The sequence below is a fragment of the Acanthochromis polyacanthus genome, chromosome 1 (assembly GCF_021347895.1).
Source record: "Acanthochromis polyacanthus isolate Apoly-LR-REF ecotype Palm Island chromosome 1, KAUST_Apoly_ChrSc, whole genome shotgun sequence".
NCBI classification, from domain to species: domain Eukaryota; kingdom Metazoa; phylum Chordata; class Actinopteri; family Pomacentridae; genus Acanthochromis; species Acanthochromis polyacanthus.
The window spans coordinates 58,664,772-58,687,295 of record NC_067113.1 but is presented as its reverse complement, the minus strand read 5'-3'; the positions used below and the strand labels follow the sequence as shown (position 1 = coordinate 58,687,295).

At 38.9% G+C, this 22,524-nt stretch overlaps 1 protein-coding gene across 1 annotated transcript in view; it reads right to left on the bottom strand.

Moving 5' to 3' along the window:
* LOC110959952 (thyrotropin-releasing hormone-degrading ectoenzyme) overlaps positions 1-22,524 on the bottom strand; it is a 284,810-nt gene that overhangs the window by 190,997 nt on the left and 71,289 nt on the right. Inside the window, exon 4 of the mRNA XM_051949719.1 lies at positions 16,239-16,365. Within this exon, the coding sequence (XP_051805679.1) occupies positions 16,239-16,365 (127 nt within the window). The remainder of the gene's footprint in view (positions 1-16,238; positions 16,366-22,524) is intronic.

The following is a 22,524-nucleotide window of genomic DNA, read 5'->3' as shown; positions in this document are numbered from 1 at the left end:
ATTACATTCTCCGTGTTTTTCTGATTTGGTGAATATCTTCTTATGTTATGTGGGAGCTCTCAGCAGAGCTTCTCTCTGACAAAAGAAAACACAGTTTTGGGTCAATATTGACTTTTAGATCTATTTTTGGAGTTGAAAATCTGTCTTAGAAGAGAACTGAGATCAAAACAAAAGCTAATTTTCAAAGAATTTATCACAGCAAACAACGAGTTTCACATTGCATATAGTGGTTTAGTTAACTTTAACGATAAATGAACAGATTTGTGCAGCTTTAGAACCAATATTTTCACTCTACACAGCAGGAAAAGTGAAGCTGGTTTAGATTTTTTTTCAGTTTCAGCAGTTTTTAATTGGTGTCATTTTGGTGATTTTAAAAGAAAACACAGTTTTGGGTCAATGCTGACTCTTTTTAGCTCCATCTTTGATCTCCACCTTCTTCAGAGTGAAAATCTTACTTAGGAGAGAACAGAGTCAAATAAAAGATCATTTTCAAAGAATTTGTCACTACAAACAACTATTTTCACATTGCATGCAGTGATTTAGTCAATTTGAACTGTAAAGTTATTGATTTGTGCAGCCTTAGAACCAATATTTTCACTCTACATGGCAGGAAGAGCAAAGTTGGTTTTGATTTTTTTCTGTTTTTGCAGTTTGTGGCTCTGACATGTGTTGTCATTTTGGTGACTTTAAAAGAAAACACCATTCTGGGTCGATATTGACTCTTTTTTTTTTGGCTACATTTTTGGTCTCCACCATCTTCCGAGTGAAAAATCTTCTTTACAGGAGAACTAAGAGTAAAATTAACGATCATTCTGAAACATTTCATGGCTACAAACAACTATTTCTACATTGCATGTAGTGATTTAGTTCATTTTGACGATAAATTTATTGATTTGTGCAGCTTTTCAAAGAATATTATGCAACTTTAAGCTGCATATTTGCATATTTCTGTCTATTTGATGCTGAAACCTCAAACGTCTTGTCTCTATGGCTGCACCATTCATCAGAACATAACATTTCAGATATTCTGCTGATAAATCCGACATCAATGGACACTTTTGGGACTTTTAATGTTTCTGTCGGGGGAAACTTTGCTAAAACATCGTCCTTGTGAGTTTTTTTTTTTTTGCATATTAATGCTGGATTGCGGTGGTGGCAGCTGAGTGGAGGCGGCTGCAGCCGGCCGACAGCTGACTGGCCTGCAGCTCTGTGGGTTTAACGTGAGCGACTGGATGTGAGCTTCGTCCATCTGCTGTTGTGTGTCGGCCCGAGGCGACGGCAGGAACGACGGAGCGGAAAAAAGAAGAAGAAAAAAGAAAAAGATGAATGTAGGTGTGTGTTTGCTGCTGCCGGACCTCGGGCGCTGCTGTCGGAGCGTCTCTGAGGATCCCAGATGGAGCCAGAACTCAACAGAACACATTAGTCCACTTGGCGAGTTCTCACATATTCAGCTGAATCCTCCTGACAGTCGATCACCTGAGCCTCGGCAAGATTTCTGCTCCGCTGGAACAGTCAGATGAATCCTACGGAGGCCCGGAGAGGCCTGTTATCGCTTCTTTAGTTATCTAAAATAAAAAAAAACTAACTCCCAGACTGGGACCGAGCCTGAGCTGAAAGTCTCTGAGCTTGGTTTGTAAGTGAGAAGAAAGAAAGAACAGGGAACAAAAGAAAAGGAGAAAGAGAGTTGGGCTCGAGTGAAATAATAAAACTTGACTTTATAATAAGATACTTGCAGATATTCACAATATTTAACCCTCAAAACAGGGTTGACAAACACGTTTTCTTTAGAAAAAAATTGCCAAATGACACCATTTGTCAGAGTCAAAAACTGTAGAAACAGGGGGGAAAAAAATCTAATTTTTAATTTTCCAACAGTCCTTGAACTAATCAGGAAAGTCAACCAAATCTGAGCTTCAAATGGTGAGATTTCATAAAAATGACTTTATTCTACTTGTGCAATTCAAAAATTTTGCTGCAAATCAATTATTAGCACTAAACAGATCCCATAAAAAAACAAGAATTTCTGTGGAACTTGGTCATACATCGCATATTTCCTCCAAGGATCATTACAAACTTGAAAATTTGGAGATTTTTTTCTTGTTTTTTGCAGTTTTTGGCTGTAATAAACTGCGGGGGTTTTCTGTCGATTTTCAAAACAAAAACACATTTTTGGGTCAACCTTGACTCTATTTGAGCTCCATTTTTGGTCTCCATCAGATACAGACTCAACCACAGACTGTAAAAACAGAAAGAAATAATCATCTGATTATCAGCTTTCCAACTAATCACATCTGACAAGCAAGAAGTACATTACACTTTAACCCTTTAAGGTCTGGGCAATTTCCGCCCGAAATTTCTACTGAGATTTACAGAAAGTAAATTGAATGCTGTTCTTGAACTGTTTGGAGTACATGCATGGTTGGGGTCTCATTTGAAAGCTGACAACCTGAATTTTCACCCAGTGCAGTCAGAATTACTCTAGGTGCTACTGGCACAGAGTTATGTATGTTGGAACACACTGAATTAGGATGAATTTTTTTTCTCGCCTACATTTTTTCCCTAATAAAACACCTGAAAATCAGTGTGGCAGCACTGCAACAGCTTGAAAACACAATATTGCAAAAGCCTGGGGTCTTACATAGTTCAGGTCAAAATTTCAGAGCAATACTACAAGAAATGAGTGTTTCACACATGTATTTGTACTGATATGCTCCGCCCCTGTCAATGTTGGATACACTCTTTATACACTGTGCACACTCTCTACAGAATGGTATAAATTCCTTTTCACTCCATTTTCCACTTCATTTTCATTCCAAAAACTCATAAAGAACTCAAAAAATCACTTCAGATAGGCTTCAGTGTCGATCACACACACAGATTGAGAGGAATACAGAGAAACAGCAGGTGGAGCCCGGAGCTCACGAATGAAATATCATATAAAGCCGCTGGCAGAGGCGGGATTTATAGGCAAGCCATTCAGCAAGCTCATTGGCTACCAGGCCTGTCAATCTAACGTTTCCTCCGGCGTGATTTGCTGAGAAACAAGTCAATCAAGTGATGTAATCGATATCTGTCAGACTCGGCCATGGTTGGCTAAATCGCCGAAGTAGGCGGAAACGAGTCACCTGATTGGTTGAAGTTCGGTTTGAAGCGGTCGAGAAGCCTCCAGTATCCATTTTGAATCGCGAACAAAGAAAATAGGACCGTGTATGATAAAGTTATAATAGAAAGATGCAGTGAATATGAAACGCACAGCGCCACCACGCGCCGCGTGCACGCGCACGGAGCCGATCGTTTTCTGGATTTTTTACCTATTTCGAGACATGTTTTGGCCAAAGTATTATACTGGATTGTTTCCTCTGGATGGCTAAGCTTGGGTTCTGGCCGGTTTTTGTGGATTATCTTCTTTTATGACCAGAAACGAGCGTCCAAACTGCGTCGACAGGTGAGCTGTGCACGTTTACTTGACTTGTTGTTTGTTGGATAAATGTGTTTATATTACCCGCTGTGGTAATCACATCTGAAAGTGGTTTATACCGGCGGATTCATGAGAATCTCAGCTTTCTATGTGTGTATAGTGTTTGTATAATCGTGTTTGCAGTGTCCTTCTATTTTAAAAAAAGCGTATACCGATAAAAAAACGGCCCGCCCGCGGGCCGCCGTACTTTTTACTTTAAATGGTTCTTTAAAGAACTTCCACAGATGCACCAAAAAATCCTCAAAAAATGATTCCTTAAGGCATCAGAAATGGTTCCAAACAACTGAGTAATTTTTACCTGATTTGGAAAAAGTTAACAGACAAATCTCAGTCAATCTGTAGTTTTTTTGTCCTTTCAAACAAGTTTTGTTTTTCCCTTTGACTAAATTTTGAGCCATTTTCAGACTAATTCTAAACCATTTTGGAAAAACTTAGAATCAATCTTGACTAATTTTGCATCACTTGGAGACTTTTTTGTCATTCAGGACAAATATTGAGTCAATTTGGACACTTTTTTTTCATTGAGGACAAATTTTGTATAATTTTGGACAAATTGTGAGTCGCTCTGGGTAATTTTTTCATCATTCTGGACTAATTTTGAGTAATTTGTGGAAAATTGAGTCATTTTGAAATATTTATTTAAATTTATTTTGTTGTATTATTTTGGTGGGCCTGGGATCTTTCTGCATGGAGTTTGCATGTTCTCCCTGTGCATGCGTGGGTTTTCTCCGGGCACTCCAGCTTCCTCCCACAGTCCAAAAATATGCTGAGGTTAATTGATTACTCTAAATTGCCCATAGGTGTGAATGTGAGTGTGATTGTTTGTCTGTATATGTAGCCCTGTGACAGACTGGTGACCTGTCCAGGGTGTCCCCTGCCTTCGCCCGAGTCAGCTGGGATAGGCTCCAGCACCCCCCGCGACCCTAATGAGGATAAAGCGGTGTATGGAGAATGGATGGATGTATTATTTTGGACATGTTAACCTTCAGCCTTGTCTGAGAAGACTTTTAACACTGAACGAGTTATTTCTGATGAACTAGGAGTAATAATAATAGGTTTTTTAGGAATCATTTTGCAGATAGTTCTTTCTGAACAAACCAAAAGTCATTTTTTGACAAACATTAAGTCATTTTGACGAGTTTTGATTTAATACTGATCAAATTTTGAGTAATTTTTGGCTTTTTTTTGTAATTTCAGAGACTGAGTTCTCCTGGACACTTTGTTTTGGAGTCATTGTGGACAAATTTTATGTAATTTTTTCATCAAATCACCACACCATCATCATCAAATGTTGAGTCACTTGACAATTTTTTGGTTAGAAAAAAAACTAAATCATTCCAGACAGAATCTCAATTATTTCTAACCCATTGTGAGATATTTTGGACACAGTTTTGTGTCATTTAGGACAAATTTTGAGTCATTTAGACATTTTTTTTTTCATCATTTTGGACCAGTTTTTTTATTTAAAAAAGAGCCTTTTATGAACCATTTTGCAGATAGTTCTTTTGGAGTCTTTCTTGGCAAACTATAAGTAATTTTTTGAAAAATATTGAGTCATTTTAGACTATTTTTTTTGTCATTTAGGAAAGACCAAAATCATTCTAGACAGATTCTAAATGATTTCTAACCAATCTTGAGTCACTTTGGACACAGTTTGTTGTCAATTTGGACACACTTTTGGCCCCGTCTGGTTCTATTCTGGGAACAGAACTTGCTAAATATTTGAGTTTTGGACAGTTTCTGCTGTGAACGCTAAAGAAACGAGAGGCCAGATGGAGGCTCGGCTCTGACTGGACGTGAGGCTGAAACGGTTCCTGCTGTTCTCCATCTTTGTTTCTTCATCTGAGCAGCTTCTGTCCCTTTAAATCTGGATCTCGCCTCATCATTCCTCTGTGCAGCTCTCAGGGGAGCTCGATGCCCTGCATGACAACAGATGGAGCCCCGAGGCTGTGGGACCACACACACACTCTACACACTATACACACTGCACTATACACACTGCAACACTCACTGCAACACACTGAGCTGGCAGCAGTCGGCGGGTTAGAGACAAGCTGTGGTAAAGACTGATGTCAACATCAGCTCTGTAGACGTATGTAGACGAACAGACTGAACACACACAGAGAGAATTCATTAAGTTACACTGCCGACTCTGTTTTAAACACACACACACACACACAGTTGGAAGGAAAACACAACATTTAAAACTACACAAAAAATATGCAAAGTTTGTCTCAATTTCTCTCAATTTATCTAAAAAGACTCAAAACTTGCTTGAAATTAATGAAAATTGTCTAATGTGACACAAAACTTGTTTCAAATGGCTCAAAGTCTGTCTGAAATGACTCCAAGGCTGATGGAAATGACTCAAACTATGGCCAAATTGACAAAAAAGACAAAAATTGCAAAATCGAAGTCCAAAATACTTTTATTGGTGACCTAAAAATGACCTAAAACGTATTTTAACTGATGGAAAAAAACTTGTCTGAAAACACATGAAATGTATCAAAAATGATTGAATTCATCCAAAACACCTCTAAAACTGTCAATGATGCAAAAATTGTCTCAAGTAACAAAAGAAAGTGTCCAAACTCTCGCAAGATGTTTCCAAAATTACAGGAAGCCTGTTGAAAATCCCTCATAATTCATCCAGAAACACCCTAACCTAAACTTGTCCTAAATGAAATGAAAATGGCAAAAATTTCTCAAAATTACCCAGAAATGGCTCAAACTTTGTCCATAGTGACAAGAACGGCAAATGAAAAGCCCAAAATGACTCAAAACGTGTCTTAACTTGTCTGTAATGACTTCAAATGTGTCTGAAATTATTTAAAGTTCTCCAAAATACCTCAAACACCATTAAAAAACCCCTCTCCTGTCATCCTCCTCCACCCCCAGCCTCTCCATAACAGCTGATCAGGTGAGAAATGAGCTAAAAAAAGATCAAGACCAGGAAAGCCGCAGGTCCTGATGGAATCGGCTCCAGAATCCTCAGAGACTGTGAAGACCAGCTCTGTCAGGTGCTGCGGCGCATCTTTGACCTGAGCCTGAGTCTGGAGAGGCTTCCTGTGTTGTGGAAGACTTCCTGCCTGGTTCCTGTCTCAAAGACCCCAGGGAGCCAAACCACTTCAGACTTGTGGCCCTCACTTCTCATCTGATGAAGACCATGGAGAGGATCATCCTCAGGAACCTCCGTCCCCAGGTGAGCCCACATCTGGACTCACTGCAGTTCGCTTACCAACCAAACATTGGAGTGGATGATGCAGTCGTCTACCTGCTGCACAGATCGCTGACTCACCTGGAGGACACCGGCAGCACTGTGAGGGTCATGTTCTTTGACTTCTCCAGTGCTTTCAACACAATCCAGCCTTCTCTGCTCAGGGTAAAGCTTGAGGGAGCGGGAGTAGACTGTCACCTGGCTGCTTGGCTCATCGACTACCTCACCAACAGACCACAGTACGTGAGGCTTCAGGACTGTGTTTCTGATGTAGTGGTCAGCAGCATGGGGGCCCCACAGGGGACAGTGCTCTCTCCCTTTCTCTTCACCCTGTACACATCGGACTTCCACTTCAACTCTGGGAGCTGTCACCTCCAGAAATTCTCTGATGATACAGCCATTGTTGGGTGTGTGCCTGATGGGGACGAGATGGAGTACAGGATGGTGACTTTGTCGACTGGAGTGAGTGAAACCATCTGCAGCTCAACGCCAGTAAGATGAAGGAGATGATCATCGACTTCTGCAGGAGGAGGGCACCTCAGACTGTACCGGTGAGCATCCAGGGTATGGACATTGAGATAGTGGACTCATACAAATACCTGGGTGTTCACCTCAGCAACAAACTGGACTGGTCACACAACACAGAGGTCCTGTACAAGAAGCGCCAAAGTCGTCTCCACCTGCTGAGGAGACTGAGGTCCTTTGGAGTGTGCAGGACTCTGCTCCGGACATTCTATGACTCTGTGGTAGCGTCTGCTGTTTTCTATGCAGTGGTCTGCTGGGGAGCAGGGAGCACTGAGAGAGACAGAAAGAGACTGAACAGACTGGTCAGGAGGGCCAGTTCTGTGCTGGACTGTTCCCTGGACTCCATAGAGGAGGTGGGTGAGAGGAGGATGTTGGCAAAGCTCACATCCATCATGGACAACCCTCACTCACTGCATGACACTGTGATGTCTCCAAGTAGCTTTTTCAGCAGCAGACTGAGACAGCCACCCTGCAAGAAGGAGCGCTATCGCAAGTCATTCTTTCCATCTGCTATAAGACTTTATAACATCAGCATCACTAGCTGATGCTAACACAAAACTGGACTCTATCACATCATCCTTTATCACATAATCTGCACAGTTCTTGCACTATTTTAACTTTCTTGCACTTCACATCATTCCATAAGCCACTTTTTCCTCCTTTCACTCTTGTGCATATTGTAAATATTATGATTATAACTATATTGTTGTTTATTGTTTCTCTTACTGTCTTACTATATGCTGTAACATGGGAAATTTCCCCTGACATGGGGAGTAATAAAGATTATCTTATCTTATCTTATCTTATCTTAAAATTCATCTAAAATGGAACAAAACCTGTTCTCAAAATGTGTCCGAAATGATTCAACCTATAGCGAAATTGACTTTAAAAAAATGACAAAAATGAAAAAATAAAAGTCCATAATAACCTAAAATGTGTTTTAACTCACAAAAACTTGTCTGAAATTACATGAAATGTATTATAAATTATTGAATCTACCAAAAAACACCTCTAAAACTGTCAATAAAGACACAAAATGTGTGATAAATAACAAAAACTTGTGAAATGTGTCCAAAAATATCAGGAAACATGCTGAAAACCTCTCAAAATCTGTCCACAAAGACTCAAAATTTGTCCAGAATTAATAAAAAAAATTTTTAAATGACTTTTGCAAAACGCATCAGAAAATGACACAAAATTTTTTTAAACCTCCTCTAAAATGACTCCAACTTCGTCTAAATTGACCAAAAAAGAGCAAAAGAGACTTTCAGACTTGTCTGAAATACTTTAAAAAATGATCCCAAATTTATCCAAAAGGCCTCAAAAACTGTAAAAAAAAAAAAAAAAAAATCTCAGAATTTGTCTAAAATGTCTCAATTTTTTTTCAATTGGCAAAATAGTCAAATTGACAATAAAAGACAAAAATGACAAAATAAAAACCCAAAATGTGTCCGACCTGACAAAAACTTGTCTGAAATTACATGTATTAAAATGACTGAATCTGTCAAAACAGCACATTTAAAACTGTCAATAATGTCTCAAAACTTGTCTGAAATCACTCAAAAGTTGTTGGAAATGACCACAACAACCCGCAAACTGGATCTCAAGGACTTTCAAACCAAAAAAAGATGAGCACAAAAAGTTGCAAACCACAGAAATGAAAATGAAAATGTTGGTTTTACTGCTACTGAGAATCTGAACCAACAAAACTGGGAACGCTTCCATGAATATTCTGTTTGTCTGTGTTTCATAACAAAGTCTAAATGAAGACGCTGCCAACAACAAATCGCCTCCACTCTCCAGTTTTCCACTAAAAATTTTCAGAAACAAACTGATTTTTATGCCTGACAACTGAGCTGAGTTTCTTAAAGGTCAAAACAAAATCCTCAAACACCTGAAAACATCTGAACTTTCAGAAAACTACCTGCTGCAGATTGTCAATTTTAGTCCAACCGTCAGAGACATTAAACCCCTAATGAGTCGACTCCAGGAAGTGACATCACTCACCTCAGTAGGGGACTTCCTATTGATGCAACTAATGAAGGTCAGGAAGTCGGGGGTCGACTTGAATGTCAAAGCTAATCAGAGAGCGAGCAGGAAGCTGAATTGTTAACGTGATGGATGAATGTGGGCAGCAGAGACATCGGCGGTACGGAGGCCTGACGACCTCGAACGCACCACCGCTGCTCAGCTAATCACGTCTGGCAGGACAGGAGCGTAGAAACACAAACAATTAGCCAGACAGGAAGAAGAACAAAGACGAGGAGATGGAGTCTGACGGTTATGATGTGACTCATTAATCTGGACAAGAAGGAAGTGGATCAAACACCAAATATGGTCGTAGTAAACACGGGAACATTTCATTAATCTTTAGTCCCTGGTGGTCTTCAGGGTTTCAGACGGATCAACAAAAGATCTGTCAAGAGCTTCGCTGGTCACATTTATCAGGTCTGTCAAAGCTCCCAGCTGGATAAAAGCACTCAGTTTCAACATAAATAAAACCCGACACTCCTTCAAAGGAAAGATTTTGAGCTGACGGAGACTAGAAGCTTCTCTGTGCATAGCTAGTTAGCGTCTAACGTAGCATACATGTCAAACACTAAGAGAAAGAACCAGCTAAACAAATGACAAAAAATGTCTCCAATAAGACACAACTTACAGCAAAAATGAGCACGAAAAGATGCAAAAATACGGAAATGACTAAAAGAGATACAAAACAATGACACAGGGATACAAGAGAGACACAAAACCTTCTAAAAAAAAGATGCAGATAGCTGCAAAAGTGATTGAATTGGATCAGCACTGCATGCAAACTGAGTAAAAAATGCACAAAATTTCCACGAAAAGATCTAAAATTATGGAAATGATCAAAAAGAGACACACAATAACTATGAAGAGATGTAATAAAGACTGAAAACAGACACAAAATGTCTACAAAAAGATGATAATGGACTCAAAAGGATCAAACATCTGTGTAATACATCGACACATCTAATACACTGCTCAAAATAATTAAAGGAACACTTTGAAAACACATATTTCAATGCGGGGGAAAAACAAACTGGATATTAGCATTGATATGGACTGGTTGATGTGTTAGGAATGAAAAGATGCCAGATTGTTTGATGGAAATAAAAATTATCAACCCCCCAGGAGGGCTAAATTCAAGACACCCCAAAATCAAAGTGAAAAACTGATGTGGCAGACTGGCCCATTTTCTGAAATTCGTTGGCAGCAACTCAAAACGGTACTCAGTAGTTTGCATGACCTCCATGTGCTTGTATGCATGACTGATGATGTCGGGACAAGCTCCGAATAAGACGATGGACGGTGTCCTGAGGTATCTCCTCCCAGAACTTGACCAGGGCATCGCTGAGCTCCTGGACAGTCTGAGGAGCAACCTGATGGTGTCGGATGGAACAAAACATAATGTTCCAAAGGCACTGTATTGGATTTAGGTCAGGTGAGTATTAGGGCCAGCTAATGGTATCAGTTCCTTCATCCTCCAGGAACTGCATGAGTTCTCTTACCACATAAGACTGGGCATTGTCGTGCACCAGAAGGAATCCAGGACCACTGCACCAATGTAGGGTCTGACAATGGGTCAAAGGATTTCATCCTGATACCTAATGGCAGTCAGAATGCCATTGTCCAGCCTGTAGAGGTCTGCGCGTCCCTCCATGGATATGCCTCCCCACACCATCACTGACCCACCACCAAACCAGTCATGCTGAACGATGTTACAGGCAGCATAACGTTCTCCACGGCTTCTCCAGACCTTTTCATGTCTGTGACATGTGGTCACGATGAACCTGCTCTCATCTGTGAAAAGCACAGGGCACCATTGGCAGACCTGCCAATTCCTGTGTTCTATGGCAAATGCCAGCCGAGCTCCACGGTGTCAGGCAGTGAACACAGGACCCACTAGAGGACATCGGACCCTCAGACCTTTCTCATGAAATCTCTTTCTGATTGTTTGATCAGAGACATTCACACCAGTGGCCTGCTAGAGGTCATTTTGTAGGGCTCTGGCAGTGCTCATCCTGTTCCTCTTTGCACAAAGGAGCAGGTACCTGTCCTGCTGATGGGTTGAGGACCTTCGACAGCCCTGTCAAGCTCTCCTCGAGTAACTGCCTGTCTCCTGGAACCTCCTCCATGCTCTTGAGACTGTGCTGGGCAACACAGCAAACTTTCTGGTAATGGCACGTATTGATGTGCCATTGTGGAGGAGTTGGACTGCCTCTTCAACCTCTGTAGGGTCCAGGTATCACCTCATGCTACCAGTAGTGACAGTGACCCTAGCCAAATGCAAAACTATTGAAAAAGAGTCAGAAAACACAAGAAGGGAATAAAATGTCAGTGGCCTTCATGTGTAAAACCAATCCTGTTTTGAGGGGTGTCTCATTGGCTACGTTTATATGCAGTCAAAAACCCTTTCTTAACCGGAATATTAGCAATAACCCGGTTGCGTACGGCCATGTAAACACCCGCAAAAACCCGAATATGCTCATTTTCCGGTTTTTAAAAACCCGAATAACACCCCTGGGTTACTCCTTTTCTAACCCGAATATCTCATCATATAAACGCGCGTCGGAATATCCCCATAGAAAGAAACATTAGTTTACGTTCTGCGCATGTCTCATCCGAAAGGAAGTACGGCAACTACTTGTATGCCGCGTCTGGTGCGCGACCCACCGGAAATACACAAGGAGAGATAAACTGACATGGGGAAACCCACACGCGGCACGAGAGCGCCACACAGCGTCAGCACAGCGTCACACAACAGGAGTAACTGTCTGTTTAGACATGTAAACGGGTTATTCCAAATGTTTCAGAAACCGGAATATTGACCTTAACCCGAATATTGATGGTATATAAACATAGTCATTGTTACCTCTCTAGTGCATCTGTTGTTAATTTCATGAACACCAAAGTAGCTGAAGCTGACGAAAAACCCCCTCTTTTACTTACTTGACCAGATCAGTATCCCGCATGTTTGACTGATTTGATGCAATACTTAGACTAAAAAGTGTTCCTTTAATTTTTTGAGCAGTGTATATCATCTACCATAGCCGACATGAAGCATTTCTAGAAAGAAAATCAAACACTAAGAAGAACCAGCTAAGAAAAACATAAAAAGACAAAAAATGTCTCCGCTAAGACACAATCAACAGCAAAAATGAGCACAGAAGATCTAAAATTACAGAAATGACTAGGAAGAGACACAAAACAATGACACAGAGATGCAAAAAATGACTGCAGACACAAAATGCCTGCAAAAAAGATGCAAATAGCTGGAAAAGGACGCCAAAGACTTCTAATACACACAAAATTAAAATCATCTGCACACCAAGTGTTTAAAAAAACTGTAAAAGTGACTGAAAAAGGATCAGAGCAACCTGCCATTAAAGATAAAGAAACAACTAAAAAAACTACACAACTCAAATTACTCAAAAAGTTTGAACCCGACACTCCTTCAAAAGAAAGATTTTTAACTGATGGAGTCTAGAAGCTTCTCTGTGCACAGCTGGATAGTTAGCATCTAATGTAGTCTGCATGTGAAGAGTTTCTAGAAAGAAAATCAAACATTAAGAGAAGAAAACAGCAAAGAGAAACTTAAAAAGTTAAAAAAAAAGTCTCCAATAAAACACAATGTGAACATGTAGATGAAAAATATGTACAAAATGAGCAGAAATAGATCCAAAATGACAGAATTGACTAAAACCAAACACAAGACGTCTATAAAGAGACGGGAAAAACTAAACAGGATGCAAATACCTGAAGAAATGTTTTAACAAATAAAATCAACACAAAAAGACAAAAAAAAAGTCTACCTATAAAAAGATGCAAGCAGAACGGAAAAAGATGAAAATGCATAAAATTAACACAAAAATACACACAAATGCAAAAATAGTGAAAGACTGACACGAAAAATATGCACAAACTGAGCAGAAAATGATGCAAAGTGACTAAAAAGAGCACAAAAGAGAGTCTGAACAAAGAAACCTGCTGCATATAGACAAATACAGGAACATTTGCACGAATATTCTGTAAAAACCTAAATGCAGACGTAGAATCTAACAAACTTTCTGCCACCAGCAACCACAGCAACAACGCGGAAACTCTAGTCAATTGAATTTTATGTCTGATAGTCGATTCTCTGAAAGGTCAGAACATTTCGGCGAACTTTTGGCCGCAGTAAAAATATTTCTTATCAGTTTCATGTTGCTGCTGTTTCAGGAGATGATTATACAGAAAATACTGCCAGTAGTTTGAGCTTGAATGAACTTTTGTTCCGATTCTAAACCTCAAGAACGTCCCAGAAGAACATCATTCCAAAGGGAATGTTCTGGTACAAGATCCAATCAATGAAAACCTGATTAGAAATGAATCATTTTGGTGTAAAAATTTAGCTTTTTTTCACTGTTTTCCTCCAACAGAACCACGTTTTTTAAAGCATTTAAATGGCCTCGTACTGCAGTGAATCTTTTGTTTCCTTTGATGGCTTTCTTAACCAACTACTTCACCAGAAACCAAAAAAGAAAAGGAAAAGGGAGAGTTGGAGTGGGCAAAATAAACGGAGAAAACTGGAATGTTATCACTTGAAAAGACACTCAAACTCCACTCAGCATCTGCAATTCAAATTAACCTTCAGCTCGTCCCCCCCTCCAACACTAAACCGAATAAATTTAACTTCCACTTCAGCTGCTTCTGTTTCAGCTGCTTCCACTTCAACGTCTTCAAGGTTCAACCTGAACAAAGGCGACTCAAAGAATCAGATATGAAGGCTGTTACATGAAATGTCTTGTAGTTTAATCTTATTAAACATGGACAGAACTGCCTCATAAGTCCAAAAAGTACTGAAGGAAATCATCTACTACCTTCTCATGAACGTATTTTTAACAGTAACGGTCTTTTTGTGTTGAAGTTATGTATTTACTATCCTTTTTCTTGCTATTTGGGAAACTTTCATTTTTAGTTTCATTTAATTAAACATTGTCAAATGTGTTTTTAACAGTAATGGTATGTTTTGAGAAAACTGACATCAAAAAGGTACAAAACCTTTCTGGAAACCACCAAAAACTTCAATTCAGAGCTTTTGTAGAAGGTAACTAGACTCCAGTTTGGTTCATCAAAGTGTCTAAAGTCTTCATTCTCAACCCCAAATCCCATCGCTAAAAGACCGACCCAAGACTTGCAGCTGTTTTGTCTCTTTTGAGTCATTTTGTACATATTTTTTTGTCAGTTTTTTGTGTACTTTCTTTCTCTTTTCTTGCCATTTAGGAAACTATTTATGGAAACTTTCTGTTGTAGTTTCATCCAATTTAACATGCACAAGTCCAAAAAGTCCTTAAGGAAAGTATCAACTACCATCTCTTGAACATAGTTTTTTAACAGTAATGGCACATTTTGAGAAATTTGCATCAAAAAAAAGTGTAAAAATGTCCTATTGGCACTTACTGTTTCTGGAAACTGGCAAAAAACTTTAATTCAGAGCTTTAGTGGCAGGTAACTGGACAACTTTTTGGTTTCTAAAGTCTTTATTCTTAACCTTTGTTTGAACAAAGACTTCAACTTCTTTCAGTGCTTCTACTTCAGATCCATCTTTAAGTCCATGAAGTACTTTCAGATGACCTGTTTCTGCAACAAATGTGGGTTTCAAAAATGGCAAAACAGTCAGATTAAGCACCCAAACAAAGCAAAATATCTTTTCACAGCTTCAACTTAAATTCCAACAAACTTCTTTCACTGTGTGTAAAAAATGGATTCACAATTTCATTTGACACTTCATTTCCTTTCAGTATTTACTCATAAAAGACTCTTCAGCCCTTTTTTCGTGCCTTTTTAAGATTAAAGCAACTGAACAAACCGAAAAAAATATTCTTATTCTTGTTCTCATCTTTGTTTCAAGCGACTTCTTTCAGTTCAGCTGCTTCAAATCTGGCTTCAGGTACAGGAAGTGTTTCAAGTTTAGCTGTTTTTGACACACACAAGCATTTAAAAAAGTACAAAGCAGTGATTTTCTAAGCAACTATGGAGGGAAAAACACATTTTCACCATCTTAGACTAAATTTCAGCATAATTTCGTTTAACATCTTAGTTTTTACCGACACTTCAACTTCTTTCAGTGCTTCTACTTCAGATCCATCTTTAAGTTCATTACGCATTTCTGCAACACGTAGATTTCAAAAACTACCAAACACTGAGTTTTACACAACCAAACAAATGGGAAGAGTGATTCTCATCACGTCAAATTTCTTTTAGAGAAACCGCCACAACTTTGTTCATCGCCGTTCTTTCAACCGACACTTCAGCTTCTTTCAGTTCATCTGCACTGCCGTCAGCTGTTTGTACCACATAAATCCATATCAAACATTTCAAAGAATCAACTGGAAGACATTTAAACTCTTTTGCAATGGACACAAACTAGCTCACACCTTCAGTTTAATTTAATTAACTAGCTGTGGAGTTTGTTTTTTTTTTAAAAAAAAGCAGAATGAAGGCAAACATCATCACTTAAATAAAAAGCACATTTCTTTAGTAGAATTCCAACTATAACACCGTAAAGCCTCCTGACATGGGAGCAAATTAACGAACCCAACATTGATCATACTAAGGACAAAAACCTGGCCGATTTCCTTCGATGGGTTCAGGGGTAAAGTTATTTCCTGTTTGGATAGGCGAGGAGAAGAACACATCGACTTCATCTGAATACCATCAGTAAAGCATGGTCGGAGGAAGAGGAGGTCTTGGGCAGTGAGTACTGGACTTTGAAACAAACAAATAGATTTTTCTGCAGGAAAACTCCAACTAAAATGCACCATAAAGCCTCAAGACATGACAGCAAATTAACAAACCCAACAGTGATCGTACAAAGGACAAAGACTTGGCCGACTTTCCCCGATACGTTAAGAGGCAAAGATGTTTCCCGTTTCTTGTTGGAATCAACGGGGGGGATGGAACGCATTCACTTCAACTGAATATCGTCAATAAAAGCATGGTCAGAGGAGGTCTTACCGAGCTTGGGCAGCGAGTACTGGACTTTGAAGTAGTCCTGGTAGAACCCCAGCAGCCTCTTGGTGATGTGCAGGGCGTAGTCGCCGGCACCACTGGAGATGGCGTCGGGTCGGGCGTAGAGTCGGATCTGAAAGACAAAAAACGCCCGGAGAGGAAATTGGAATTAGAGTTGGCTCAGTTCTGCGGAGAACAAAACAGAATTAAGCCTCTTTTTTTTGGTGTGGGTTGCTTTTTGTGTGTGTTGTTGTCGTTGAACACAGAAAAGGAAATTAAATCTGTTGCAGGCAAACAGAAGGAAGCCGAGCGTTTATTAAACTCTGCAGAGGAAATAATACAATCAGGTGGTGTCGGAGTTCAAATCACCAGAGAGGAGGAATGTAATTTAAGGCAGTCCTTTCTGTTTTTTTGTTGTAAAAAGAGAAATGTTTTGCCGGTCAACTGTGCAGGGAATCAACTGAATCATGTTGGGTTTTAGGTTGAAGCAACAGCGAGAAAAAAACAACAACAATCAAATTCTAAATACAAAGACATCTGTGGAAGTTAAAGGTTGTTTTTTCTAAAGTTGAAAGCTCAGTTTGGTTTCATTGTTCCGACTGTTTAACCCTCTAAGCCTCAGTTTCTGGGTGTTTCTTTTCTTCCAGGTTCGTTTTTCTTTACTGTAGATTCATTTTACCACATAAACTCCAAGTAAATTCAACTTTTAACAGTCTGAACTGAGTGTTCACTTTTGGAACTGCATCTTTTGATTAGAAAGTAATTCTCTGGACCCTAAGCAGCAGTTTCTGGCTGTATTTGTTTTGCTCCCGTCTCATTTTTACTCACTGTTGGTTCATTTTTCACTGCGAGCTAAAGTCCTGAACCTATATATATATATATAAACAAAAAAAAAAGAAAACAAAAGTTACATTTCTTTCCGATCAACAACTTATGAAGCAACAAGGTAGGAAAAAAAGAAGGTCATGCAAGTCAGGAAATGTGCTGTAGATCAGCTGTAGTACCTGCTTGTTCCACCAGGTGGAATGTTGACAAGCAGAGAGCATTGTGGGAGTTTAGCTAGCAATGAATGATGCTTACTGACCCATGACCTGACTACAGAAAGTTCACGATAGCAAGCACAGAACATCATAGGAGATTAGCTAGTGAAGGAGCACCATGACAAAGACTTATGTGGTGGTTAATGACCACTGACCCAAGCTAAGACATGGTTTTGGACAAGTTTTTGAAGCATTTTGGACAATGTTTGAGTAATTTTGGGGTACATTTTGAGTAATTTTGGAAACATTTCAAGACATAGTGAACAACTCTGTCATTTTTGACAAATTTTCTGTCTTTTTGGATGTTTTTTGAGTCGTTTTGATGAGTTTTAGTCATTGTAGAGAAGTATTTCATTTTAGCTGTAGCACCTGCTTGCTCTTACTGTTTAGTACTGTACTGACCAGAGCATTGTGGTTAGCAATGGGGCACCATGATAATGATTTCTGTGACATTAACTCATTTTCAAGTTTAAGATATGGTAGTTCCATTTTTCACCCAAATTTATCTCAGATTTTCCTCTAAATTAAACAATCCATCCATCCGTTCTCTATACACCACTTTATCCTCACTAGGGTCGCGGGGGTGCTGGAGCCTATCCCAGCTGACTCGGGCGAAGGCAGGGGACACCCTGGACAAGTCGCCAGCCTGTCTCAGGGCTACATATACAGACAAACAATCACACTCACATTCACACCTACAGGCAATTTAGAGTTACCAATTTATGTCAGCATGTTTTTGGACTGTGGGAGGAAGCCGTAGTACCCGGAGAAAACCCACGCATGCACAGGGAGAACACGCAAACTCCATGCAGAAAGATCCCAGGTCCAGGCCGGGACTTGAACCAGGGATCTTCTTGCTGCAAGACGAAAGTGCTAACCACTACGTCACTGTGCAGCCCTAAATTAAACAATAATTTACTTAATTAACAAGACATTGTATTAAAAGAAATGAATAGTTGCATAATTTAAAGTTGTTCTACAAGACAATGTTGTAAATTGTGCCGTAAAACAAAGTATTAGACTTAGTTTCTTTTCAGTTTCTCTGAACAGTAGAAGTTTGGGGTCGAAAAAACAACCTTGAACCCTGAAACAACCTTTAATTCTGATTCTGCACTAAAGAAGTTCTGCTGACCTGCTGCTGTTTTGGGATTCTTCAGTCTGAAATCTACATTAAAAGTGAAAACACAGACTCCGTAATGATCTTTTCAGCGTTTGTTGCTGCTCTCTGGTGATTCTGCAGCAACGTTTCACTTCAGCGACTCTCAGCTGATTCTCGAAAATGAAGCTCTCAGGCTGACAGTCGATTTAGCAGCTTTGGAGAGAAGATGAGAAACTGAGAGACTTTATTTCAGACCTTCAACATGACATTGGACCAAATTGATCAAATTTCCAGTATATAAAAAGTCATTTTCTGATTCGCTGGAAAACGCATTAACCATTTTAGACTCCAGTTTTCCAATATTTTATACATTTTCCACTGTAGGAACCTGATCGCTGTTTAAAGGGTGACGATAATCTTTGTGCTTTTTCCAAATGCAAAAAAGCGACTTTTAAAACTGTTTTTACTGTAGTTTTCGAATGATTTCCTACCATTTTACAGTTTTCCTCTGTTTACATATTGATTGCAAAATAAATAAAAATAAAAATGGAAAAAAAAGTACAAAATGTTGACATCATATCTGGTATTTAAATCTGAAATTACATTTTTCATTACTGTATTTAAATGAGCGAAAAAAATATTGTCCAGATATTTGCTAATATTTGAAAGAAAAACCGTCTATTAACGAGACTCTATTAAATACATTTTTGAACTGTTACTTTACAGATTTTCCGGTTTGTTCAGTTATAAATAATAGCTAGTAAAATCAGATTAAAAAAAAAATTGCATGATAACTGTAAATATTAATACCAGGGGGAAAAACACTGAACTAGAAAAGCACTGAGAGAATGCAGACCTCCGTCAAGGATAGAGAGGAAAACAGGAAACCCATGCAGTAAAGGATCATGAGCTGGAATCAAACCTGCGTCTCTGACACAGTTCTGTTTATGAATCACCTTCTTAACCAGTTGAGCTATCCACTGGTGTAGTCCAGGGTATACGGCGGTATACGGCGTATACCCACTTATTTTTCAGTTAGCATTGCGTATACCCACTTCTAATGCTCCCTGGTGCGCATCATTCAGTAATATCTGTGTGCCAGGTAGCCCTCTTTTCCTTAAGGATGATGAAGCCATGAACAACCCTCCTCTGCCTGTAATTGGCTGGTACATGCTGCCTTCACTGATTCGATTGGTTAACTTTAGGGATGAGCCAATCAGAGGCAGAATAGGGCGGGTCATACAGAGGAAAATTTTGCTAACACCTCTGTGGCACTCCAGTTGATTGACAAGTCTGCTTGAAAGATGCGCGGAAATGCGCAACCTTTTGCGATGATGAGGTTTTATTCATGATGAAATATGAACAAGGATGCACTGTCAACTTCATATTTGAAGTATTTTATTTAAATAAATGTTCAAAAGTAACTGAAACACCATATTTGCCTCATGATACACACGTGGACAAAATTGTTGGTACCCCTCAGTTAAAGAAGGAAAAACCCACAATTCTCACTGAAATCACTTGAAACTCACAAAAGTAACAATAAACAAAAATTTATTGAAAATTAAATAATCAAAAACAGCCATTACTTTTGAATTGTTGATTAACATAATTATTTAAAAAAACAAACTAATGAAACAGGCCTGGACAAAAATGATGGTACCTCTATAAAAGATTGAAAACTATTTGACCAGAGTGACATGATTAACTCAGGTGTGTCATTTAATTGACATCACAGGTGTTTCCAAACTCATAATCAGTCAGTCTGCCTATTTAAAGGGAGACAAGTAGTCACCCTGCTGTTTGGTGAAAAGGTGTGTACCACACTGAACATGGACAACAGAAAGCGAAGGAGAGAATTGTCCCAGGACATCCGAAAAAAAATGATAGACAAACATCTTAAAGGTAAAGGCTATAAGACCATCTCTAAACAGCTTGAAGTTCCTGTGACAACAGTGGCTCATATTATTCAGAAGTTCAAGACCCACAGGACAGTAGCCAACCTCCCTGGACGTGGCCGCAAGAGGAAAATTGATGACAAATTGAAGAGACGGATCGTTGGAATTGTATCCAAAGAGCCCAGAGCAACCTCCAAAGAAATTAAAGGTGAACTCCAAGGCCAAGGTACATCAGTGTCAGATCGCACCATTCGTCGTTGTTTGAGCCAAAATGGACTTCATGGGAGACGACCAAGGAGGACACCACTGCTGAAAAAAACTCATAAAAAAGCGAGACTGGAATTTGCAAAAATGCATGTTGACAAGCCACAAAGCTTCTGGGAGAATGTCCTTTGGACAGATGAGACCAAACTGGAGCTTTTTGGTAAGGCACATCAACTCTATGTTCATAGACTCAAAAACCAAGCATACGAAGAAAAGAACACTGTCCCTACGGTGAAACATGGAGGAGGCTCAGTAATGTTTTGGGGCTGCTTTGCTGCATCTGGCACAGGGTGTCTTGAAAGTGTGCAAGGTACGAAGAAATCTGAAGACTATCAAGGCATTCTGGAGAGAAATGTGCTGCCTAGTGTCAGAAAGCTTGGTCTCAGTCGCAGGTCATGGGTCTTCCAACAGGACAACGATCCAAAACACACAGCCAAAAACACCCAAGAATGGCTGAGAGAAAAGCGTTGGACTATTCTAAAGTGGCCTTCTATGAGCCCAGATCTGAATCCCATTGAACATATGTGGAAGGAGCTGAAACATGCCATTTGGAGAAGACACCCATCAAACCTGAGACAACTGGAGCTGTTTGCTCATGAGGAGTGGGCCAAAATACCTGTTGACAGCTGCAGAACGCTCATTGACAAATACAGAAATCGTTTAATTGCAGTGATTGCCTCAAAAGGTTGTGCAACAAAATATTAAGTTATGGGTACCATCATTTTTGTCCAGCCCTATTTCATTAGTTTCTTGTTTTTAATAATTATGTTAATCAACAATTCAAAAGTGATGGCTGATTTTGATTATTTAATTTTCAATAAATTTTTATTTATTGTTACTTTTGTGAGTTTCAAGTGATTTCAGTGAGAATTGTGGGTTTTTCCTTCTTTAACTGAGGGGTACCAACAATTTTGTCCACGTGTGTAAATACATGTTACATTAATCCAGTTTGCTTGTGTGACCAGTAATAACTACAAACTGCTCCTAATCAAGTCATGATAATTTTATAATAGTGGGCAAGTAGAAATGACTGAATCAATTGAATAGAGTAGTCTTCTATGTCACATTTCTAAAACAGGGCGTTTTTCTGGACTAATTAAAAAAAAGGTGAAAATTAAGAGTATACCCACTTCTCCAGGGACCACTACACTACTGGAGCTATCTGGACACCTTGCTCCAATTTGTTGGACGACATACTAACCTATGATGTTTTGTCATATTTTGGACCGCATACTAAAACGTACTAAACAATTCAAAGTGATCCAGAATCCAGGATCCTTTCCGGATTGCCACCAAAATTAAATCAGCTCTTCCTCTTACCATAGTCTACGTCCCCTCAAAATTTAATGTGAATCTGCCCAGGTGTTTTTGAGTTATTTTACTAACAGACAGACGGACGGACAGACGGACGGACATAGAAACGCCAGGTGTGACATAACCTCCTTGGCGGAGGTAATAATGCTCACATCAAAAATATGTGTTTTTACAAACTGTACTGTATTTACATCAGCCAAAAATAAATAATATTTTAAAATAAATGCCATCATTTGAAAAAAAAACAGATACTAAGAAATAAAAATAACTGTTATTTTGCAGTTTAATTACAGAAATACTTCATTTTTAATGATAAGTAAATGATCCAATAACATGAAATCTAATAAAAACACTGAGAAAAGTATTACAATTGTTTGTACACAAAATTGCACTGCTGCCCTGTTTCACTGTATTTAAATCAATAATATTGTTTTACAAAAAAGTCATTATTTGAAAAAAAATATATATATATATATATATATATATTTTTTTTTTTTTTTTTTTTTTTTTAAAACTGTCAATAATTTCCACATCAGTCTGAAAATAGTCTTCTACATTATGTGACCAGATTAACTGGATTTAAATAATCTAAAAATATGATTTCATAAAAAAATGTCCATTATTTGAAAAAAATCTACATTTAAAACTTTAAAATCGCAAATTATTCTTTTGTTATT